The following is a 24,537-nucleotide window of genomic DNA, read 5'->3' on the forward strand; positions in this document are numbered from 1 at the left end:
TGCCTCATTCCTTGTCTTGGAAGGAGCACTTCGCATCTCTCACCATTAAGTATGCTGTTAGCTGTGCTGTTTTTGGAGATGATCATTATCAAGTTGATAAAGTTGATAAACTATTCTTAGTTTACTAGGAGTTTGGTTTTTTTTTAGATTTTATTTATTTATTTGACAGAGAGAGAGAGTGAGCACAAGTAGGCAGAGCAGCAGGCAGAGGGAGAGGGAGAAGCCGGCTCCCCGCTGAGCAGGGAGCCCAATGAAGGACTCGATCCCAGGACTCTGGGATCATGACCTGAGCCGAAGGCAGATGCTTAACTGACTGAGCCACCCAGGCGTCCCATTACTGGGAGTTTTTTATCATGAATGAGTCTTGGGGCTCAGTCATTTTTGGAGTCAAAGAAAACAATGAAGAAAATGAATTTGGTAGAGGAACACCATTAGGCAGGTAATACTCATTTGTGCAGGTAGACCCAGTGTCCCCTGTTCTCTGGGACACAGACTCTATTCCACCTACACAAATACCATATATACCTTCCAAGTTGCCAAGAACAATTTGGAACAAACTAGCTTAAAGCAAATGGATTCATATCTCTTTTCTACACATATGGGAGTCAGAGTAGCTCCAGGGAAGACCATCTCTCACAATCAGGTAAAGGCATAACTTCCTAAAGGACAAGCCACAGAGTTTCAGGAGGAAACATGGTTTCTTGACTGAAATGAGTGCTTGGCTTGTCCGAGAACACTGGCTAGTTGTCTGGACCCCAGCGTCAGCCACTGTTGAGCCTCAGACACCTCTGTGATGTTAGACAGTTGTGTTCTCCTTCTCCACCAGGCTGTCATTGTTCGTACTGTTGTTTCTGGTTGTCACCAATTAATGAAGGTGCAGATGCTCTGGTTCCCTGTCAGGCCCCGACCCCTCCCAGCATCCCTCCCATCCCTGCAGACCCCACCCCAGGAGCAGGCACGTCTCCAGCCTCAGGGAAAACTTTCTTTATGAGCCCAACTACCCCTCTGCACCTACACCTCCCTCTGCACCTTGGCTCCCATTCCTCCCTGTTTCTGGAAAGCATTTCCCCTTCCCTCCATTTTGAAGTTAAGGGACAGTCAGATGACATACCTGCCGCACAGGTGATGTCGTTTTTCCTAATGCACATCTGAAGAAACTTCTATGTCTTTCTTTCATTTTCAGTGTGTAATTGTTCTATGAAAAGAACAAATAAAAGGATGCAAAATAGTCATCTCCTGTCCCACCCTCCCCGTCACACAGACCCCTCTGCAAAACAATCACTTCCAGTTCTTAACTATTTCTTATGGCATTACATCTGTGTTTTTAAAAAATGTTCTTTTTAAAAAATAATGTTCTTATATTACTATTCTGGGATCAATTTCAGGCACCATGTACTTTGCATCATGAAACATGAGGATTTTCCTCTCTTCCATGGCTCTCCCTCACCTTCCTCCCTCCAAAGAACATATAGATGGCATGTTTTTGGTTAAATCAATTGTATTTATAATCTATAATTCTATAAATAGCTCAACTATTCAGCATGTATTATGAGCTAGTCACCTTTCTAGGCTGTGATGATATAACTACTAATTTATCATATAAATACTATAGTTAACTCAATTCACAGATGAAGAAAGCAAAGTACCTCCTGCTACTATTTCCGAGATCATGAAGCCAGTAAGGAGCAGAGTTGGGATTTGAGGCCAGATAGGAAGTCTGCCTCTAGAATCTGAGCTTTAACCACTAGGCGATCCCACCTCCATAGCCTGTTTATGGAGTGCTTACTATTGTGCTCAGTGCTGGGGGTACACAAGTGAACAAAATTAATCCCCAGCCTTCAAGAACTTGTATTTTGGGGGGGACACTGGAAATGAGCAAGTGACCGAGGAGATATGAGGTCAGGGGGGTGGGAGCAACACAGGAAGCAGAGTCAGGCAGGGGAGCTGGTGTTCCAGAAGGGTCTCTCTGGGGAGGTGGCAGAGGCTGAGTCGGGGTGAGCGGGAGCCATGGAGGTGTGTGGAAGGACGTCGTAGGCAGAGGTGACATGAGGCGAGGCCCCGAGCTGGGAGGTGCCCTCACTGCTAGAGAAGCTGCCATGGGCTCAGGCTGCAGGGGAGAGACGGGAGCAGCCAGGAGAGGGGTGGGGGAGGCAGCCCGAGGCTCCGGGAGCCCTGGGATCTTCCTAGGTGGGTTGGGGGGTCAGCAGAGCATGCTGAGTGGCACGGGGGCAGGGCGTGAGGCCGGCGGAGAGGCCCCTGTGGCCGTGTGTGGGGGACACAGTGCAGGGCTGGGCGGCGAGGGGGGAGCCTGGGAGAGGACCCGGCGGAGGGGCTGCTGGTGGCTTGGCCTCGACTCAGAAGCAGGGGATCTGGAGCCAAAGCACTAGGCTTCCAATGTGGCTCTGCCCCCTCCTGGCTTCACCACCCTGGACAGTTGAGGGAGAAGAGCTCCAGGTTCTTCACGGGTAGAATGGAGACACGGTGGAGGGGGTGGGACGTGGGGGATTCGGGAAATACTTTGGAGTCAACAGGCCTGCTGATGGGTCAGATGTGGGGTACGTGAGGAGGGGAGGTCCGAGGTGGCCCCAGGATCTGGGCCTGGGCACTAAGGAGGGTGGTGGTGTCTGCAAGGGCATTCTGGAGCAAACAGGAGTCCCCTGCAGCCTGGGTGAGCTCACTGGCCCCGCACAGACCTGGGGACTCGCCCAGCGGCTCCTGAAGCAGCTGCCCATCCCCCCTGTGCTGAGAGCTCGGGGGCTCGGGGCCGTCCAGCCCTGTGTCCAGGGACACGCAGGGAAGGCGTGGGGAAGAGGGGACTCAGCCTCACTGTGTCTGGTCCCAGAGCCCGTGCTCCCCCGGGCACGGACGGAGTCTCTGCATCTCCAGGAGGGTGTCCAGCCCGAAGCCCAATGTCAGCACAGAAGCCACACTGCCTAGTGCGTGTCCTCGCATGAGCTCTCTGCCCACCAGGGAGCTGTGTCCAGGCTGGAAAGAAGTTTCTGGAAAAGCCCGAGTGGGGCAGAAGCAACCCCCACCCTGAACTGGGCTGGAGTTGCTCACCCGAGTGCGACAGCCAGCACAGGGGGACGGCTGTGGTCGGCAAAGGGCCGCTGTGGACCTCAGAGGCTGCAGAGATGCCAACACAGGCTTGTTTCCTCTGCCTGGGGGTGTGAGACAGGAGAGAGGCTGCCCTGGGTCAGGCCTGGCCTCCCTCCCCCTCAGTGTGGCTTCTCAAGGTCTGCCAGGGACCCGGGTCTGGAAAGATCAGTGGCCTTAGGAGGCTTGAGACCTGAGCCTGGCTCTGCCACATCCAGGTGTCCAGACCGTGGGCTCATCAGATCCTCTAATTGTCCCTGACTTTGCTCATCTGTAAAATGGATGGTAATCCTGAGCCCCCGCTGCCCCTCACAGGGAACGAGCTTGTGAACCATAGAGACCTAGACTCACAGAGGACTGGTGACCTTAGCTCTCTTGCTGCACAGGATGGCGGGAGGGGACAGAGATTAGTATCTGCAGGTGTAGAAAGTCCCAGGGGCTGCCCCAGCATGGCATGTGGGCTGGCTGGCCCTCCAGGGTCCCCGGCCTGCAGCTGCTGGGGGCTCCCTCCTGGGCCCCTGCGCCCCACCCCAAGCTGTGGTTTCCATAAGCAAACAGTTCTCACCCTGAGAGGGCTCGCCCAGGGCTCTGGGGACAGGGACAGGGACATACCTGACTTGGTCCCCATCACCCTGAAGGGACCAGGGGATGAGCTGCCCAGATTAGAACTCCGTCCAAGGAGTTTCTCCCCAAGAGGCTCAGGGACGGCCCATGGAAGGGATCCCCCATCACTGGCTGGGAGCAGGGGAACAAGGCAGTGCTGAGTGCTCTCTGGTCTGAGGGACACCGAGCAGTTTGGGGGAGCCCAGACAGGATGTGGTGACTAGATGGAGGCCACACAGTGGGATGGGACAGCGGCAGCAATGCTGGATTTCTCAGAGTTCCTTGTTAGGGGTCCAGACCCTGACTCTTGCTCTGCTGGGTGACCTCTGGCAGGTGGTCCAAACCCTCAGGACTCGGGTCTCACATCCATAAAGTGGGTTTAACAGCCAACAGGCTGACCACCTTGAGTGCGGGGCCGCGGGCCAGTCCTGGGATCCAGCCTCAGGATCTGAGGGTCTGAGCAGCTGAGGGGGAGCCCAGGGGGTGGGGAAAGGGGCACCAGCCAGGGTTAGTGATGGAGCTGCTCCCCTGGGGTGCACGGGAGGCCATGGTTCTCAGAGGTTGTGGGAACCCATCTGGGAAGAAGAGGCCGGCCTGACCGTCTGTAGTTGCTGTGAGTCTGAGGCCGCCGAGCCTGTGGCCAGAGCTGCGTGTCCCTCTCCACCCCTGCCTGTGTGTGAGTGCGGGCCCAGGGCTGGCGGAGCCTCACAGGGAAGGGGGGCTGTGGTGCTGCTCCTGGGGGGGCTTGTCCTGTGTGTGGGGGCAGGGCCGGCCCTCGGCTGCAGACAGAGCCCTGGGGACCTGCAGTAGGGACACGCCCACGTGTGCATTGGGGTGTGGGGGTGCACACTGCCCGGGAGCGCTTTGTTCTCGGGCTCCCAGCTTCTCACTTACACACCTGACACTGAAGTTCCTAGAAAATCAGAAAGGAAATGTGACTCGTGAAATGGTGTAAAGACAGAGGACAGGCCCAAAGCAGGAGAGACCCCGTGTCCTTGGCTCTAGGCTATGACTCAGTGCCTGGACATTGGCTGGCCCTGGTGAGCAGGGGTCCTGGGCTGAGTGGGAACCCAGGGACACAGGTCGGGGGCCCTAGGGGTGCAGGCTGGGGAGGGGAGACCACCAAGCTGGTTGTGAGCACAGGGACGGGGCCTCTCTAGCACTGGGGCCCTGGGTGGGGGGCTGTTCCTCCATTTATTCTGCAGTTATCTCCTGAGGCCCCACTGCAGGTGCTGAGATAAAATGAGGGATGGAATGGCTTACTCTACACTGGACAGTGAGGTCCCTGAACTTACAGCCCTGCCCTTGGGGTGGGGAGGAGCTAAGGGCTCTTCTCAGTGAAGCTTTTCCGCTTTTCTTGCCTCTGTGTTCTGGTATTTCCTCTGCAACGTCATAACCCAAGGCCGAGCCAGCAGGGAGGCAGCCGGCCATGGGCACCTGCTCGGAAGACCCCCACCCGTGTGGCACCCCCTGGCCTCTGGGATTCACCAGCCTCCTCCTCAGTGAGTGCCCGGGCTTCCTGGGAGGGGGGCCGCCGGGTGGGCAGGGAGGCAGGAGCTCCTGGGCTGTCTGAGGGCTTTGTTGAAGAACCAGAGAACTCAGCTCTGTGATGACTGAGCACATGCAGTGCATTTGGTTTAGAGCCCCGGGGTGAACGGAAGGAACACAGGGAGCTTTTGGCTGAGGCCAGGCTGGGAACCCTGAGCCCTGGCTGCCCGGCTGCATGAAGGGAACCCCTCCCAGGGGGGTGAGGCCAGGAGAGCCCGGAGCCTCCTGGGGAGAGGGATGGAGGAGACATAGGAGGGGCTGCGGGGACCCAGCGGTGGGGATGGGCACCCCCGCCTGCCATGCCCAGGGGACCGGGCAGCCTCTGCAGCTGCCGTATGCAGGAGGGCCGACCCAGGCCCCCGTCTGAGCTGAGGAAGCCGCTCTAGTCTGGCTCCTTGGCAAGATGAGGGCCTGAATCCAGTGACATTCTGTTTGCAACGGAAGGAAAGGAGCCTCCAGAACTCAAGGGTCTGCGCCCACCTGCGTGTGTAAGGGTGAGCCCGGAACAGGAGACTGCTGATGGGGCTCCGGGTGGGGCTGACGCGGAGTGGGGAACGGGAGGGAACCAGAGGGGCCCCAAAAACGGAACTGAAAGAAAGTCTGTCCTAACAAATGCCGGATTTCGGCATTCTTACTTCATCAGAGATGATCTGCTTTGTGTAACGAATGAAATAAGAACAAATGAGAAATCTTTTATGGTCTGTAATGTTCAGTGTGATTGTACCAGGCCCTCCCTGAGCGGTAGGGATTCTAGGAAATTTCCAGAATCATAGCGCATCTGTAAACAGGGCAATGAGTCATCAGAAAAAGAGCTTTGCAAAGCATGAAGACCCTTTCAAGGAGGGAACTTCCTGTCAATAACATGTGCCCTTTCTCTTCCTTTCTGTTTTATTGAACTGGAGACATACGGGAAATTACATAGTTTCCTCCATAAATGTCTGGGTTGGAAGGTTGAGAAAGAAAGCAAGGAAGGAAGAAACACAGAGAAATGGACAAAATGTTATGCTGATGGGTGAAAGTTAAATTTCATCTTATTTAAATAAATTCTGACTCTCTTACTTACCTCCGCCCCGCCCCTGACCCTCTGTCCCTCTTTGGGATCAGCACCTTCTGCAGATCTGAGAGCTATCAGGCCTTCCTCCCGTCCTGAGTGGGCGTCCAGCTTCCTCAAGCTCATGCTCTCGTCCAGCTTCTGGGCATTTCCTCCCCGGCAGCCTGAGGGCTGAGCCGCCTCTCTCCCGGGTTCCCCCCTTTCCAGCAGGTGCTGGTTAACCCTCAGCTACCCCACGTCCCTGCCCTACCAAAGCCCGCCGAGTACTGCAGTCCCCTCTCCCGGGACAATAGCTGGGGGGTGAGACCCAGAACTGCTCAGACCCCAATGACCAGACAGCAGTGCTGGGAGGGAGGAGCCCTGGGCAGGGGGAGGGCAGGGGAGGGCAGGGGGAGGGGAGGGCTGTAGGGCAGCTCCTTGCAGGGGAGGCACTGGGCTGGGGGAGAGGGAAGCTGGCTAGAGGCTCCAGGTCTAGTTCTGCCTGGGGGCTCCAGGACAGGTTTACCCCCGAGGGAGCCCGTCCTCTGTGAAAGGTCCCCTCAAAGGCCCTCCAGCTGTGACATCCTGGGATTGGGAATCTCCTGTGTGGCACCGAACTTTGCATATTTCCACAGGAGATGAGCCTTGGGTATGTTGACCTAGGGTGGGAACCAGGTCATACAGGACAGAGTTTTTCTGTCCTTAATTCATAAGGGAGCCACCAGGCTCATTTATAACAGAAATGCTCATTCCAATACGATGTGATATTATTTTCCCTTATCAGTGTTGCAAAGGGCAGAAAGTTGGGTCACCGTGTGTTGGTGGGAAACCTAAGCATTACTGGGAGGAGAGCAGCGGGGGTCGCTCTCGGGAGGGCGATGAGCAAGGTCTGTCAGAGGCTGAGATGGACCTGCCTTTGGTCCATTAGACCCACCCAGGGGTTATCCCAGTGTCTACACACCGTGTGTGCTGTCTACACAACCATGTGTGACGCATATACATGCACATCTGGCATGCATACACTCACATGTGACTTACATGTCCTGTAGGTGATGTCTGTGCCCCCCCAGATGACCTTTATAAGTCCCTGTGTGCACAGAATCCACCCAAAGCTTCTCAGGGCAACGGTGTTTGCAGGGACAAGATGAATATACCTGTCACACCAGGAGGGAACTAGAGCCCCACTTGGGCCGTGAGCAGCTGTTAAATGAGACACTTCCACGAGTGTAGACCCTGCGGACTGTTGGCCGAGGCTGCCCTCCGTCCCTCCCCAAGGGGGTCTCCCCACGGGGCCGCCCACAACATGGTGGTGGGCTTCATCAGAGCAAGCAGGAGACGGGGTGACAGCAAGACCCTGTCACACCCTTGTAGGACCTGCTGTCCCTGAGGGCCGTCCATCACGTTGGCAGCACTCTGCTCCTTAGAGCGAGTCCCTGGGGGCGGCCCCCAGTCCAGGGACAGAGCTTGCACGGCCGGTGGGCAGGAGGGGTCTCTGCAGCCCCGTGAGAAGCTGCCTCCTGCAGAGATGCACTCGGTGTGGACCGAAAATGTGCTCGTGCTTCGGATCCCAGGTCTCCTGACATCCATGCTCTCACCGTTAGGGCTCAGGACAGTGCAAGGATGCAAGTTCACGTGACCTCTTCAAGAGACGCTCCCCGGGGACCAGGAGGGATTCCAGCCTCGCCTCAGGTTCATGGCACTGTCCTGCCTTCCAAGACTCAAGGGGAGCACATGGGATGGATTTCATGAAGAAGATGGGTTCTAGGGTTTTCTCCTTTATTCCTAGTGAAAACCACTCACATTTTCTGTGTCCTATGTCCTAGGCATCTGTAGCACTGTGACCCAGAGTTCTGGAGCCCATGGGTCTGGAGTTGAGGCTTCTGGAATCCCTGTTTCTCTGAAGGGGACTCAAGGAGCTTCTGTGTGGTTTCATGTGATCGGAAGTCCAGAATTACCTCCAGAGGTCAAGCTGGAGAAGATTTCATGGGGCATTGTATCCGGGTCAAACTACATAGTCATGCTGCACGTGTTTCCTGGGAGAGATGTTCCAGAATGGGTCAACTTCCAGGACAAGTTCGAGAAGAGGGTCCATGTGCTCAACATAACGACCCTGAGGATTGACAACCTGACCCTTGAGGACAGTGGGCGGTACCGGGCTCGAGAGTCCTACAGGAGAGGAAGACAGCATGACCAGGATTTCCACCTGAGGGTCTACGGTACGTGGCGGCCCCTCCCCCAGTCCCACAGCTGACCTCCTTCCCTGTCCCTGGGAGTGTCCACGTGCCCCACTTGCAGGATTCCTTCCCGACCCCAACCTTCAGACTGGATCTTCTCCCCTCAAATTAGATGCCGTGTGTCCATCACAAATGCAGGCAGAGCTGAGACTCACACGAGGGATAAGTCACTTTGGTGCTTCAGGAGTGGAACAGGGAATGGGGGGGAAATGGGGATTTTGCCATAACCCTCACTGTGCCCACGGGACTCAGGGTACTCAGTGTGACTATTAGCTGTCCAGGGCTGCCGTAGCCGGTGACTGACCCCATGGCTGACCACACCACCACCTGCGCGTCCTCCTGGGCTGTGGGGCAGGAGTCAGACCCCAGAGCCTCTGCCATGAGGTCCAGGTGTCGGCAGGGCTGTGCTCCTCTCTGGAGGCCCGGGGAGAATCCATTTCTGTTCCTGTCCCCCCTTCTAGTGGCGCTCGCACCCTCTGGCTCGTGGCCCCTTCCTCCCCCTTCACAGCCGGCACTGGTGGGATGAGTCCCTCTGACGCTGCGTCCTCCCACCTCCTCTCCTGCCTCCTTCCACTTGCAAGGACCGGGTGATCACATGGGGCCCATCCGGGGATTCCAGACCAGCTCTAGTATAGGGTCAGCTGGTTCGCAGCCTCATTTTCCCTTTGCCATGGAACCTAAGACACCTGCAGGTTCTGAGGGTCAGCACATGGCCATGGTTGGGGGACACTGGTCACCTAGCAGGATCCGGAATCCCGCGTGTGGTTTTCCCCGCCCCGTCCCCTCATCCTTCTCAGCACCAGCCCGAGGCCAGCTCACTCTGTCTCCACGGGTCCAGCTCTGAACCTCCACAGATGTAGGAGAAGGTCACAGGACAACCCTTCCTCAGACACTCAGTGAGCAGCTCTCTCTCCCTGCCCCCCCTCTGCACAGGGAGACGTCCTGCTCCCAAGAGAGTGGCCTTTGCAGCCTCAGGTCCGGGAGATTCCCAAGACTGAAGTCACTCTGTCCCTTGTCTTTCTGGGTGGACCCAAGATCAGGGCATGATGTGAGCACACTAAAGGAGGCCAGTTCTAGGAACCACCACTGTGTCCCCCACCACAGTCTCTCCTGGTGGGAGTCTGGGGCTGTTTCTGGGCTCCCAGAGCTGTCCAGTGGCCTAATGCACCAGGGACTGTGCAGTCCCGGGCACCATCCGACCAGGAGAAGCAGGGCCAGGGTCTGGACCAGGAAAATCTTTTACAACTTTTTCATTTATTTTATCAAGGGAGATTTTTAAGACCTGTTTAGTATAGTGAAATCACATAGAGCTGAGCTCAGTGGCTCCCTTCCTTATTGGCACTTGCTATGTTTTTGGGTCAGTGTTGTGTTATCTGTAAAATGCAGTCACCATCCTTAGGGGGAGGAAGCCAGAGCTTCAGGGAGATACTGCAGGAGAAAGCATGAGCTGGAATGTTCTCCACTCACATGATGCTCTGTCCTCTTGTCCCTCCCACACCAGAGCCCGTGCCCCTTCCCCAGATCCGGGCCACGGTTCTGTCCCTCACATCAGGCTGGTGCAACGTCACTGTGGAGTGTGACACCACGGGAACCAGGGAGAACCTGATCATGTCCTGGGAGAGCGAGGGTCTCCCCAAGGAGCTGGAGCAGAGACCCTCCCCAGGACCAGCCCCCAACCCCTGGACCCTGGCTATGAACCTGCCCCTGAGCCAGCCCAGCCCCAGCCTCACCTGTGTGGTCAGCAACCAGGTGGACCAGAAAACTGCCACCCGGGACCTGGGGGACGTCTGTGGCCACGGTGAGTGCATCCTGCCAGAGGGGAGGGGCTCTCCGGGAGCTCAGGCAGCCCTGGGTGAGGGTTCTCCGCTTGTGTCCCCCCATGTTTATGTCACCACCTGCCTCCTGGTCCCTCTGTCCAAGACTCTGGCAGGTACATCCACCCTGCTTCTGCCCTTTGGGTTCGCTCCGGTGCTGCTCTCCACCCCTCACCCCTGCTGGTCCAGGCAGCACCCAGCAGGTACCTCTCCCCACCCTCATCCATCATTCCCTGTGTGTCCAGGGTGGTTCTCAGGAGAAGCAAGTTGGGGGTGTCAGTGGTCTGTGCCATCTGAGGGGTCTGAGCCAGTGAATCAGGATTCAGGGCTCGGGGCTCCTCTGCCTGTTTCTGGTCTGACGGACACACTTCACACCCACCTGCTTGCCTGCATTCCTGGCTGGGTCCTGCTGTCCTCAGCTTCCAGCCTTGGCTCAGGCCCCTCCCTCTGCCCTCAGCCCTTCCAAGTCAGGAGTCGTCTACTCCCCCACTTATTCCCATCCAGGGACCCCTTCTCTGCAGCTGGCTCAGGGGGCTGTGATCCGAGCAGTCCCACAGGGCCGTGTGCTGGGTGCAGTTCCAGCATGAAGAGAGTTTGCACAGGGCTCCTCAGCCTGGATGGCTCAGGGCCCTGCAGGAGCTGCCGCTGTCCTGCCCTCACACCTCGTCTCCTCTAAGGAGCGGTCAGTGACCCCACACTGACAGCTGATGCTCTGGCCCAGGATCAGTCTCCTCTGCAGCCTGAACCCCTGGAGGGCAGGGGCCATGTCTGCTTCTACTTTCAATGCCTGTCCCACCCTCGGCCTTGGGCAGTTTGCTCACAGTCAGTGTGTCCCTGAATGAATGAATGACCTGGTTCCCCGTGTGCCCCCTCGCCCCTCCACCCCCTTCTCCACCAGCTGCTGGGGGACCTGCTGCCTGAGCATCCCTGATCCCAGAGGAAGCTCATGGCTCAGGGACCCACTGGACCCTCTGGAAAGAGGCTCCTGCCTCCCTCTCATCCTCCTACCTGGCTCCTCCCTGCCTGGTCCCTCTCCCACCTGCCCCAGGGGCTGCTGGCTGCTCCCAGGGCTGGAGAGTTGACCCAGACATTCCTGTTCATGGCTTTCCTTCCTGGAATGCCGCACCCACCCCGAATATCGGGGAATCTCCTACTCCTCCCTCGAGACAAGGTTTCCGCATCACCTCCTCCAGGAGGTCCTCCCTGAGGACCTGGGTACAAGCTATAAAGCTCTCGTGCCCTGGCATGGCTCTGGCTGGCTGCCTCTGGCATGTTCTCAGCCCTCCCCCCGCTGAGGAGCTCCTCAAGGGCGGGCACCATGTCCTGTTCCTCTCAGCACCTCGGCCCCAGGCAAGAGCTCGGGAACTGGCTGAGTGAAAGCACCTGCCATGCTCGTCCCTCTGCGGCTTCTGACCAGGTCCCTTCAGACGTCTCCATGTGCTTGGCAGTGGGCGTCCTCAGTTCATTCTCTCTGTGTCACAGAAACAGATTCACATGGACAAGCCCTCCGTGCCCACAAGGGAGTCATCCAGTGGATTGTTGTTCCTGTGCTTATGATCCTCGGAGCTCTACTGTGACTTTGTGTGACAGGTATGAAGATGAAGAACGTGGAGCCTGGGAGAGTCAGGTTGTATTTCTTCTTCCTGTGCCCACTAGACCCTGGGTTCCCTCTCTCCTGCATTTTGTTCCTCAGGGAATATCCCTGCAGGTTGCTGGTTGGTGTGGCCATGGCCGTGGGGATCGTTGAGTGGGGGAGGGTAAGGTTTCCAGGCTCAGACTCAAGCTCCATCTGTGTATGACTCAGGTGCAGGATCGCAGGAGGGGAAAAGGGACCATGATATTGGCATATATTATAGAAAGCAGGAGTCTGGAGACCCCAGGGACAAGGTGAGGCTGGGAGAGGAGGCAGCCTGGGTTCTCCCAAGTCCCTCTGTGCCTGGGTGTGTGCCTGTCAATCCCAGTCATCTGCACATTCTGGCCTGGATGCCTCTGTAACCCTTTCCAGACAAGGCAGTATTAACTACGAAAATTCTCCTGGGGTCCATGCAGTGCTGGGCGCTAGGGCAGGTCTTGTCAGCAGCACTGGGTCTGTGTGGGTCCCTCTGGGGTGTCTGTGTCCCTCAGCTGTTCCAGGAACCCTGTTCATGGCTTTCCTTCCTGGAATGCCGTGGGTGCACCCCTACCCTGGAATGCATTCCAGGGTAGGGGTGCACCACATCTAGAAGAGGAGACCTCTCTCACTACCGTCCACAGTGAGGTCCGCAGGCCAGGCCAGGCCATGAGCATGATTTAACTGGAGGAAACAGGAGAATCCCGCCCTCCGGGGACACCTGTCTTGTGAGCCTGATGCCCAAAGCTCTGGTCCTGCCTTTTCCCCCTCTCACTGCTCTGAGCAGGGACTGCGTGGATCCAACTATCAGCTATTTCTATGCTAAATCGTTCTGCACAAGTTCCCCGTGAGACCCAATATCCTGCCTCAACCAATCTTGGACACCAGCCAGCGTCAGTCATGTGCTGAGAGCTGTTCACAGACGACGTGAATCCGTAATCGTCAGCGCTGGCTGAGGGCTGGCCCGGTGACACGCACTCTCTGACCATTCTGCCCGCTCCTAACGCACCGGGTCCTCGTGGACTGTCTGTGAGGTGGGGATCGTTGTGCCCACTTTACAGATCAGTAGAAGGAGCCAGAGAGGCTGACTCTCCAGGCCACACAGCCGGGAGCCCCGGAGTCAGGACTCAGCCCAGGGAACGTGCTCCAGGGCCCGTCTCTCCAGCCCTCGGCTGTCCCGTGTCCTGGCAAACCTCCTTCTGTCCTATCCTGTTGGTCAATGGCCCAGCCTCCCATTGCTCAGGAAAAAGCAGAAGTTCTGGTTCCTGACAGTTAGCGTTAACTGACTGCATTGGTAGACACCTGTGTCCTTCTCTCTCCTGTCCCCATGGAGGACGCTGAGCTCCTCGGGGCTCAGTGAGGATTTTTCCCTGCACTTCAAGGCCCTTCTCTGGGGACCTGTCCTCTCCTGCATTCCTGTCTCTGGCTCGTCCCCGTGACCCTGCTGCTCCTTCCCTGCAGCCCTCAGCTGGTCTCCGTGCTGCCCCTGCTCCACACCTGAGCCCCCACCTTGACCTCACCTTATGGGGACCCCTAGAGAGCCAGGAGGTGACCCCCACATGACACCATTGATGCCCCTTTCCTGCACCAATGCCCTCTGCCCTCGGGTCCCTGACGGCCACTCTCCTGGACCCCCTGGCCCACCTGCCACCCTCCCAGACTCCTCAGCCGTCCCTCCAGGGCTGCTCTTCGTTCACAGGGTGGCGCTTCCGAGGGTCTGGGCAGGACCCTTCCCATCCCCCATGTCCTTCTCTCTCTGGGGCCCCTGCTCCAGGGATTCAGTGACCAGTCACACTGCTGATACCCAGGCCTGCCTCCCCGCCCCACGCCCCCTGCTCAGCCCCACCCCTGCCCTCCAGCCCCACCGGCCACATCCCTGCCCCTGTGCCCTCCTCCACCCTCTCCTCCTGCAGTCACAGACCCCACTTCACTTTCTGTAATACCAGGACCTGGTGAGAAAGAGCAGGAGCTCCTCTCCCACAGGAAGGAAAACAGAAGCAATTATTACCTGTGTAATCAGACAATAAATGTGCACATGTTGTTTGTGGGAGAGGTGGGAGCAGTTCACCTGAGCCCAAGAAAAATACTATAGGGTCACCTCTTGGTATGGGACACATTTTCTCCTGGCTGGGGTTCCTGATTCGGGTCCCGGAGCCTGTGGGGTGGGTGAGCCGGCAGGGAGCCCAGCTGGGGTTCTTCTTGGAGACGCAGGTGCGTCCAGGCTGCTCCTCCGTGTCCCCAGAGCTCTGCCACTGTTGAGCCTGCACAGTGTCTGTCCCCGACCTCAGAGAGCTGTGAGCCTGGCAGCGTGAGGTCGGCCCCAGAAGCCATCTGTGCCCCCAACACACCCGTGTGTGTGTGTGTGTGTGTGTGTGTGTGTGTGTGTGTGTGTGTGTGTTCTGGGCTGCCCAGCAACCACAGGGGCCGGACGTGCCCCAGAGAAGGGGGACAGGTGTCCCTGCCTCGCCCACGGGGACATCACCTTACTTTGCGTGCTGCCCAGAGTCCCCTGTGCTGGGAGAGGACAGGGGCATGGCTGGGGCCAGGTGGCTTTCCCAGGGATGTCCTTTCTGTCCTTCAACACTGACAAATAAGACTCTTTCTTGGGAACATGAGTTGGAGTCAAGCAGATTTGGGCAGGGCTCGCTTCATGACGAACTCATTTTTATTAAGAATCAAAGTGGACAGAACTAACTGACCTACTGTCCATTATTTCAAAGGATAATTTTTAGGGCTTTGGGGGCCCAGTTGGTAGAACATCTGACTCTTGATCTCAGGTCTTGATGTCATGGTGGCAAGTCTACTCAGAAAAATAAATAAAAGGATGCTTTTTAAAACAGTCAAAGAATATGGCATCACATCATCATATTTCAGTGCAGGTCTCTCAGTCCGTGAGGGGAACTTTGTGGACGGATATTTGCACGTGTCCTCGAGGCAGGACGCAGGATTGTTGGCAGAAACCACCAGAATGCAGAGTTCTTCCCAGCCTTTCATGCGATTGGATTTGGTCCTTTTCCTGTGTGTTTTGTGTGTTCCAGAAGGTCACTTGGAGCATGAACTCCAGGAACCTGGATCTTACAGTTGTGGCACCGTCTCTCCAGTGGTTTCTCTCACTTTTCCTGTAATTGGAACTCCATCTCCCTGTTCATAGGAAAGAGTCTCTTCCGTAGTCTGTGAGAAATCCCTTCACAAATTGCTTCAATATCAGACAGACAGGCAGGCAGACAGGAGTGGGGCGGCTCGCAGACCCACAGGTCCACACGTCACCTGTCCTGCTGGGTGAGCTCCTGCTCCGTCTTCACTACACGGTTGGTCTCTGGAAATTCCCTCAGTCCCAGCTTTTCCTGAAGCCTGGTCACTTGCCTTCTCTTCCATCATGCAGTTCCCTGTTCAAAACCCAACATCGCTGTGGGGGAACCTGCTGTCTCCTACTTCCAAGTGTTTTGTCTGAAAGATAAAATCCTGGCTCAGTGGGACCCGGGTACACACAGGATCTCGTCTCTGCAATCTTTCCCTCCCTGCCCCCCAAAAGCCTAAGTGCCCAAAAGATGAAATTAAAGTCAGAAATAGCCATAAATACAAAGGAACTGAAACAAAAAATGATTTTGCTTAACTTTATACAAATATACTGAAAACTTATGTGAAATGAGCAATTTTCTAGGAAGTGCAATCTACCGCTAGGACTCCAGAGGAGAAAGAGCATCTGAGCAGCTAAGTGTCTGCTTTGTGACAACCAACTGCTGTGTGTCTTCATCGCCCCCAGACCCCGCGACAGCGCGGCTGACCCTGGATGGGGGTTCTTTTCCCCACACCGGGCGCCTTTGTGATTTTCGGGTCCCCAGCTGGGTGTCCTAGAATCTCAGGCAGCCCGGATGCTGTGTCCCTGCAGCTCAGGTCAGACCCCACAGGGTAGGGTTCAAGGCCACAGCACCTTTGCCTCCACTCGGACGCCAGGCGAGCTGAGGCTGTGCCTCTGAGCACCCGCTCTCGCTCGCAGGTTTCCACGAGCTGCTTGTCTGGTTGGTTATTTATGGAGCGGCTCACAGGACAATGAGGACGCAGTCCCTTCCGAGCTTACTGGTTGGTCATACAGGGGATAACTCAGAGCAGCCGGGTGGCAGAGGGGCCGAGGACGAGGCATGTGGGGAGGGGTGCGGAGCTGCCATCCCTCTAGGTGAGCCCACCCCCCCAAACAGGGCCTGTGTGTTCTCCCACCCGGAAGCCCTCCTAACCCCGTCCTTTCGGGTTTTCCGGAAACGTTATTACCAGGGGCACCACTGATTAAATCCTTGACGACTGGGGACTGGGGAACTCACACTCCGGCCTTTGTCCCTCCCAGATGGTCAGTGGGTGGGTCCCTAAGTTCCACCTGCTGACATGGTTGACACCCTGGCAGCCAGCCCCCATCTTTAGCAATTTTCCCAAAGTTATGTCCTTACCACAAGTTCAGGTGTGGTTGTAGGGGCTTGTTATGAACAACCAAACACCCATTCCACCTTCACTGCTCGGGCCCAATTTCAGGAACTGGGAACAATCCTAAATACAACAAGAAATGCCCCCTGGGCTCCCATATAGGAAATACTAGATTCCAGAGGCTGAGAGCCAGGGACAGTGCATGAAGACCAATAGCTACTTCTTATTATAAATCACAAGAGAGCATTACATTATTGTCAAATCGATGACATTGTCTAAGACCTATTCTGGCTTTTTAACTGTAATTGTAATTAATTCTTTTTTTACTCTGGCTTCTGTGACCGTGCCCCAGCAGCTGCCCCCCTGGCAGCTCCCTCTCCATCTCTCTTACTGGACCCCATCCTCTGCTGGTCAGAGCCAGGACCTCTGTTCTCCCCTCACTCTACTTCCTCCCTCGTGATTTTTTTAAAAATATTTTATTTATTTACTTGACAGAGAGAGACACAGTGAGAGAGGGAACACAAGCAGGGGGAGTGGGAGAGGGAGAAGCAGGCTTCCCGCTGAGCAGGGAGCCCGATGCGGGGCTCGATCCCAGGACCCTGGGACCATGACCTGAGCCGAAGGCAGACGCTTAACGACTGAGCCACCCAGGTGCCCCCTCCCTCGTGATTTTAGGGACCCCCAAGGCTCTCAGTAGCCCGGCTGTGCTGAGGCCACAACTCCAGCCCTGACCGGACCCCTACCCCCGACTGCCTGATGAACTTCTGCTCTTCGAAGCAAAGGTGACCATGTGCAGCACCGAGTCCCGTCTAGAGCCTCCCCTCCCCCCACACCTGCTCCTCCCTACCCTTTTCTGATACTTACAGCTCGGGAAAGTCACACCATCCCCAGCTGTTTCAGCCGAATATCTGGAAGTCACCTTGGGTTCTCTTCGCCTGCACCCTGGGGTCCAAGCCGTCGGTGAGCCCTGGTTCCTGCGTCCTTCCCCTTCTCTCTGGCCCCCGTCCCTCTCTCCCTGCACCTCTGCCAGGACCTCCTCCCTGGGCTCCCTCGTCCTGCGCTGGTCCGTGTTATTTCACCTGCATTTTGAGATTTATTAATGTGTCTTTGTACATAGTGTTTCCATATAATTTTCAATGTTGTTTCTTATCTGTATTTACGCCTTGATCCTCATTCCTAGTGAATTAGGTAGAACATCAACTTTTTGTTCCGATCTCAGTATTTTGTTTTTGATTTGTCATTTTTTTAATCGACTTCTGATGTTGCTGATTAAATCTCCTTCGTTGTTGTCATCCGTCATAGAAGTCAGGAATACGTCTGACTGCAGTGAGCATCCAGCTTGGCTCTCAAAGGCTGAAGCATGTGGATTGCTGTTCTCTGCAACAGGACGTCAGGCGATGGCAGTTGCTGCGGTCGGGCCGTCGGCTCAGCACGGTCCCCGGGCTCCCAGGCTCCCCATCTTTCTGCTCCTCCATCCTGGGCACGGGGTCTTGTCCTCCTGCTGCTTCCTCATGGTCCAGGATGGCTATGGCTGCAGACACCAACCCACAAGGAAGATCGCCAACGAGAGAAGATGAAGGGCAAAGTCTCTGTTGCCCTGAAGCTCTGTCTTTCCAGGACTGAAGACCCTTCCTCCCATCTAGCACAGGTGCACTACCTCAGTGCTCAGCCCGGGGCAGCTGTAGGAAGACTGGACCCCACCCCTGAGCTCTCTAGGTGCCTGCAGGTGAAGCTGTGAGAGCAGCGCCCCCTGGTGGAAGAAGCTGCAGCGACAGCCGCCTGCACCCAGGTCTCCCAGCCCCGCCTTCTGGGCCATGGGGAGCAGGTGTTTCCTGGACACTTGAAGGGAGGACAGCACAGCCCTGCCCCAGGCCCAGGCCAGCTCTGCTCCGGCCAGAGTCGGGTCTGAGAAAGGTGTTCAGGAGCCAAGTTCGATCCCAGTGACCCAGGGTGTGCCTCCCACCTGTCCCCTGGTTTTCTCACCTGTCCAGCAGGGGGTGGGTTATGGGGCCAACTCTGAGGCCCTTCTGGCTCTGGCATCCCGGGATTCTAGGTCAGGATGGACAGGATCGGGCTCCCTGTCACCGCTCTGATCTCCATCTCCTACCTGTCTTGCCTGGGCTCGTGTATGCTCCGGCCACACTGACCTCTTGCTCCTGGAACAGACCAGGCAGGCTCCCACCTGAGGGCCATTCCACGGGCTGTCACCTGTACCAGGAAAGTGACTCCCCCAGGTGTCCACGGTCACTCCTCACCTCCTTCCAGTCTTTTCTCAGAAGTCTCCTTCTTGAGGAAGTCCGTTCTGACCTATTGGTGTAACCTGGAAACCACACTCCCAGGTGCTGAGCCCCCACCCTGCTCTTTCATCCAGAGCCCTGCTCACCTTAGCTACTGCGGTTCCCACGCACGGCCTTTCCCTCCTAATACAAGAAGGAAGGCAGAGGGTTTGCTGGGTGCACTCGTGCATGTGTGTGAGCCCCTGGAGCAGGGCTGGTGCACAGTAGGAGCTCATGTACTGTTTGTGGAAGGAATGAGTCCACCATCCGGGGAGGATCTGGGTTGGGGGCTGACAGGTCCACCCTAAACAGCTCACAGTCAGTGCGTGGATGAGTTGTGCTACTGTGACCATATAGGGGTTCAGGGAAAGGAGCCCGTAGCCCACGAGCTGCCCTGTGGGGAGAGCGAGAAGGGGTGGAGGGCTCGTGGGGAGAACACAGCACATCTCGGCCGCTGTCACTCACCGTGTCCGCATGCTGGCGCCCGATTTAGCTTCATCAGAGATTCTCAGTGGGATCCATGGAGCATCAGCTGTGAGAGATGCTCCTCAACAGTGGGGGTGGGGGCAAAGGTGAGATAAATATGGAAAGGCTACAAACCAGGTCCCTTCTGAGATATTCACACTCCCTTCTCCAGGGGAATCTTCAGTTTAATGCTATAAGCTGATTTTCACAATATGTATGACCATAGGATTCAGGTTCCTTCTTTCTTTTTTGGAGCAAAGTTCCTTTGGAGCTCCTGCTAAATTAGCATCTGAATCATCACCTATTCTGGGAAATGTCCATTTATAAGACAAATCTGAACTCTGAGCATAGCACCCAGGACATCATGGTCCCTTCAATCTCTTCAGACTAGTCCTACCCCTGCGGGAGTTTCTTCTGTCCCATGCCTTCCCTGTTAGCTCTTGGTTCTTTCGGGCCCCCGCCCCACCCCGAGAACCCCCTCTAAACACTTACTGACTCAGCTGTCACTCCCCGTGTCCCCAGTCCTGCCCGTGTGTGTTGTCTACACCTGCCCCCCTCCTTAATCTACCCAACTGGAGTTGCCTTCTTTAGGTTGCTGCTCTGTGCACCTGCTCCTCCCAGGCAGGTCTGAGTGGGCTCACACTGAGCCCCAGGATCTGCCCCAGGAGCTGCTTCGGGGCAGTAGGATGAATGTCACCACACGGGAGGGACTCACACAGCCCCGCGTCTGCAGCCTGGGGAGGGACTGCAGCTCCTCACAGGTCACTTTTACCCCAGGTCCCTCCACATCTCTAGTATCTTTGTCTCCCCCATGGATCCTGTCTCCCTCAAAATGAGGAGGAGTAAGCACCCCAAAATTGAAGGGATTTCTCTTTTTTTAAAGATTTATTTATTTATTTTTAGTGAGAGTGAGTGGGGAGGGACAGAAGGGGAGGGAGAGAGAGAGAGAATCTCAAGCAGACTCCCAGCTGAGCGAGGAGCCTGACATGGGATCCATCTCACCACCCTGAGATCATGACCTGAGCCGAAACCAAGAGACAGACGCTCAACTGACTGAGCCACCCCAACGCCCCAAACATGATGGGATTTTTCAATGGATCATGCTTAAGGATATGTGCAGAAATTCGCAACTAGGAACTGCAAACAGCTCATAAACCTTGGGCACGTGGTCTGATTGACTAGTGGTCAGGAAATACAAATGCAATGTGTATCAAGAACTGTGAACGGTTCTACCGTGTTCCTCATCATTCACATCTGTGAATAAATCCTAAGGGAAAAAAACCAAAAATATTGGGACACATTATGCTCAAAGGTTGTCCACAGTACTCTCAGTTACAGACCTTCCTGGTTGTGAAAATAATACAGAAAGCACATAACACAAACGTGCAGCTGAATGAATTAGAAAGAAACACCCAACTCAAGCAGCAGGGGTCACGACGTGGACTGCCCCAGCCCCCGGGAGTCTCTGTGTGTCCCTTACAAATGACAAAGTCCCCGTCCCAGACACGAGCCCTGAAAGCCTCTCTCCAGTTTCACCACCTCCACAGGCGTCGTGAGCGGGATGGCGGGGTGTGCCTCTTTGGGGGCTCACACACATGCCATCACAGAGTGTGTGGGCTCTCAGCTCTGGCTCCCTCCACTCAGATCACCGCAGCCTTGTTCCCGCGGCTCCCGGGGCGCAGGTGTGCGTATTTCTGTCGAGCAGGTGGTGAGGAGCAGAATCGCGGAGCCAGGGGGTTCCGTGGACAAGGTGTGGATGCCCCGGCACAGTGCCCCGCACACGGTGGGCACTCGATGCAGGATCCACGTGCCCCCCATGCCGAGGGCCGGCTCCACTGTGAGGCAGGAGCTCCCCACTCCGTCTCCTCCCCAACCTCCTCTCATCACCTCTTACCCCCGCCCAGTCCGGGCTCTTCCCCCCAACCCTCCGCTCCCAGGGACAGAGCTGTCTCAGCTTTACTCTCCCTGCTGTCCATGCAGCGCCGCTCCTGGGAGGTTGCTCCGGATCTTTCCAGGAGCAGGACCCAGCACACCCGGGGGACCCCTCTCTGTGCCCTCCTTCCTCCCAGGACCTTCCCCCGCAGGACAGGGCTGCTGCAGATGCAGGACGGGACCTTCCTACAAGCCAGTGGGAGAGATCTCATCTGTATGCCAGAGGCTGGAGAAGACTGAGGCTTTTTTTCATTTCTTCAAGGAAATTGAGGCAAGAAGAAGGAACATGGAAACAGGAGCCAGATGGATGTGGGGAGGTGGGAGGCCTGGGGAGGGGGACCCAGAGAAGCTGCCTCCTTGGGGAGGGCCGCTGGCAGGCAGGGCAGGGGCTGGACAGTCAGCCTGGTGCCTCTGTCCCCCTCACTTTGATGTCCTGTCCTTTAAAAGGGCAGCTTTTTGTCCCCACTGCTGTGTCCACGGTCTTCTCCCAGTCTGCCAGGTGGGTCTAACTGGGCTTGCCACCCTCATACATCAGGTCTCAGGATAAATTCCTGAAAATCCTATAATTTCAGGAACCGGATTTATGGGGCCACTCACCCAGAGACATTGGCAGGAAGAGAAGAGGATGCACCCAGGCTCCCTCCTCATCCCATGAAAGGCTCACTGGGCCTCAGGCATTTGCTGGACACACGTACGGGGCTGCGTTCCAGAGGAGGGGTCCTGCTCCTTCTCCTTCTCACAGGGCGAAGGTGAGGGCAGCCTGGAACGACAGGGGTGCAGAGGATCCCTCACCCCAGAGGCCAGGCTGGGCGCAGTGAGTCTCTGAGGTTTCTAGGAGTGCAGCTTGCCCAGCACAGGTCCTCGGGGTCGTGGGGCATTAGTGAGTCCTCTGCCCTGGAGAACAGAAGGAAAGATCTCATGGGAAGCTGAGGGCAGGTGCAGACTGTCCAGGGGGCAGGAGGAATGCCCATCCTTGTTGGGGTGGTGTCCAGGAGACCCAGAATGAGCTCCAGACCCTTTCTGCTCATTTTCCTGCTGCCCGTGTAGGAGGCCTGGCTGCAGTCCACCAATGTTCCGCGTCCCAGGATGAGGTGGACCCTCGGGGGAGAGAAATCCCAGGCACAGAGTTCCCATCGCTGTCCTGGTCCTGAGGCTGCAGCGGGTCCTGGGTCTGGGCATGCTTGGGCGGGGGTGAAGCAGGTGCTCACTGGGGTAGGTCGGGGTGGTGGGAGCAGGCAGCCTTCTCCGGCAGGACCTCTGGGAACTGGGCGGTGGGAGGCCGAGGAGCAGAGTTCAAGCAGGCAGGGCTCTGGGCTGGGCCTGGAGCCTAGAACACCTTCCGGGGAAAAGTCTAGAGGGAGCCTAAGGCCCTTCATCTTTGGTGATGCCCGTGGGAGGAATCCTAGGTTGTTTCAGGTGCAGTGAGTAACCCACTGAGCTTAGTGTCCAGAGAATTGTCCCTATTCCACCTCAGAGGTTCTGGAAGCAAACTCGTCCTCACATCCAGCAAACATGCATTCTGCACCCACCACCTGAAGGGCCCAAGTGACGTCTGAGGACACAAGATGGAAAGTGTGTCCTTGGCCTCCAGGGCCTGGATTTCCTATGGAGGCCCCAGACTCCCCCCAGCCAGTCTGGGACCCACAGTCTGGGAGGAGGGGGTGTTGGCCCTGGGGCTGCTGTGCATGTTCATGATGCTCACGTGGCCTGGGACATGTGCTCTCTGAAGAGATAGCTTCAGCGCCCCACACACAGTAGGCACTCAATAAATGTCCACCACCTGAAAAATACCGGGAGCACCTGCTCGAGGAAACAGGGAGACCAGATGTCCCAGGCCCACAGGTGGATTCAGAGCCCCACAGAGAGATTTTCTTAGAACAGCAGAGTGTGGCCTCTGCTTTAGGATACAGGTCAGACTATTTCAAGGTCCAAATTCAGCAACACCCCGCACAGCAGTCAGTGGTCGATTTTCCCCCAGGTCAGTGGGGGCCCTGCTCTGTGGTCAGATTCTGGTAAACAGGTCCCCCGAGATTTGCCACCCTGCAGAGAATGGGGACAGTGACCTGCTTCCCCTCCTCACTCAATCCCTAGGCAGGGGGCCCAGGAAAGGAAAGGGGGGAACGAGCAGTGGGATCCTTACTGTGCTGGGATGTGCCGAGGCCAGCTCTCATGGGGTCTGGAGAATCAGGGGCAGATCTGAGCACAAGGACGGCATCTCAGGGAGGGAGGGGTCTTTCCACCCCCGTGTGGGGCGGTCTTGTGGGTTTGGCGTCAGATGGAAGCATCCCGTGTGGGGTCCCGTGGCTCTGAGGGTCACGGGGAGGAGGCCACGGGGCCGGGACGGAGCTGGTGTCCGAAGGGTGGTGGTGGCAAGGGCAGGGCTCTGCTCCCACGCCAACCCCAGGTGGGCCGCCTCCTTCCTGGTCCTGTTGTTCTTGGCTTGCTGTGTCCGACGTCGAGCCAGTGGGGAGCCCAAGGGCGCTCAGCCCCCCTGCCCAGCGGCTGCAAACTCGGGGCACACGTCCCGCAGTTGTCCCGTATTTGTTCCAGCGCCCGCGGGGAGTCGTGCACGTCCTGTTCCTCACCCGTCCCTTCCCATCCGACAGCCACACCGAGATCATGATTCCCCGGGTTTCAGGTGTTGCTCTTTGGTGGGGGAAGAATCCAGCTTCCATGTCCAGAAGGACGTTCTGATTCACACCGACGCATCCTCACTGCATGGGGGCTTCAGGCTCCTGTGTGGAAATGCAGACGAGCGCTGGCTGAGGGAGGGAGTTTCTACCCTCAGGGGCTGCCTGTCCCCAAGTCAGTCCTGTTTCTCTGAAAGGAAATGAGGGGAAAGGAGAGGCAGGAGGGGTGCTCCTGGGAACCTGGTCTAGGGTTCCCTAGAAAGCCAGCACGGTCCTGATGCACGAGGTCTCTCCTGCAAGGGCATTCTGGAGCAAACAGGAGTCCCCTGCAGCCTGGGTGAGCTCACTGGCCCCCCACAGACCCAGGGACTCACCCAGCGGCTCCTGAAGCAGCTGCCCATCCCCACTGTGCTGAGAGCTCGGGGGCTCGGGGCCGTCCAGCCCTGTGTCCAGGGACACGCAGGGAAGGCGTGGGGAAGAGGGGACTCAGCCTCACTGTGTCTGGTCCCAGAGCCCGCGCTCCCCCAGCCGCAGACGGAGTCTCTGCATCTCCAGGAGGGTGTCCAGCCCGAAGCCCAATGTCAGCACAGAAGCCGCACTGCCCAGCGCATGTCCTCGGGCTCAGGGTCATGAGCTCTCTGCCCACCAGGGAGCTGTGTCCAATGGGTTGGAAGTTTCCGGAAGCTCCAGGGTGTGGGAGAAGCAACCCCCACCCTGAGCTGGGCTGGAGGTGCTGACCCGAGTTGTGACTCAGACAGTGCAGGGGGCGGCTGTGGTCGGCAAAGGGCCTCTGTGGACCTCAGAGGCTGCAGAGTTGTGACCATAGGCCTCCTGTCCTCTGCCTGGGGGTGTAAGACAGGAGAGAGGCTTCCTGGGTCAGGCCTGGA

General features: G+C 56.9%; 2 protein-coding genes across 9 annotated transcripts in view; both read left to right on the plus strand.

Moving 5' to 3' along the window:
* The first annotated feature begins 5,064 nt into the window (after positions 1-5,064).
* Positions 5,065-20,376, plus strand: LOC144382637 (SLAM family member 9-like). 8 transcript variants are annotated; one of them, XR_013450003.1, is made up of 5 exons: positions 5,065-5,201; positions 8,101-8,493; positions 10,013-10,309; positions 11,808-11,952; positions 12,526-14,782. XR_013450003.1 is itself a non-coding variant. In XM_078078511.1 (5 exons), the coding sequence occupies exons 1-4, from the start codon at positions 5,129-5,131 to the stop codon at positions 11,900-11,902; spliced, it is 858 nt and encodes a 285-aa protein (XP_077934637.1). In that variant the 5' UTR covers positions 5,065-5,128; the 3' UTR covers positions 11,903-11,915; positions 17,648-20,376. The 8 variants fall into 8 exon arrangements, 7 of the variants coding, with proteins under 7 accessions (XP_077934637.1, XP_077934636.1, XP_077934638.1 ...); XM_078078511.1 differs by lacking the exon at positions 12,526-14,782 and adding an exon at positions 17,648-20,376 and having other exon boundaries at positions 11,808-11,915; XM_078078510.1 differs by lacking the exon at positions 12,526-14,782 and adding an exon at positions 17,023-17,565 and having other exon boundaries at positions 11,808-11,915.
* A 1,228-nt stretch (positions 20,377-21,604) lies between these two features.
* LOC118552034 (SLAM family member 9-like) overlaps positions 21,605-24,537 on the plus strand; it is a 32,521-nt gene continuing 29,588 nt past the window's right edge. Inside the window, exon 1 of the mRNA XM_078078680.1 lies at positions 21,605-21,769. The gene's annotated coding sequence lies outside the window, so the exon portion shown is untranslated. The remainder of the gene's footprint in view (positions 21,770-24,537) is intronic.

Source organism: Halichoerus grypus, chromosome 7 (genome assembly GCF_964656455.1).
Source record: "Halichoerus grypus chromosome 7, mHalGry1.hap1.1, whole genome shotgun sequence".
NCBI classification, from domain to species: domain Eukaryota; kingdom Metazoa; phylum Chordata; class Mammalia; order Carnivora; family Phocidae; genus Halichoerus; species Halichoerus grypus.

Excerpts from the sequence above, each read along its gene's own strand:
- LOC144382637 (XM_078078511.1), top strand. The coding sequence starts at position 5,129 with ATGGGCACCTGCTCGGAAGACCCCCACCCGTGTGGCACCCCCTGGCCT. Across the intron at positions 5,202-8,100 it reads ATTCACCAGCCTCCTCCTCA|GCATCTGTAGCACTGTGACC; the intron begins GTGAGTGCCCGG and ends CCTATGTCCTAG. Across the intron at positions 8,494-10,012 it reads TTTCCACCTGAGGGTCTACG|AGCCCGTGCCCCTTCCCCAG; the intron begins GTACGTGGCGGC and ends CTCCCACACCAG.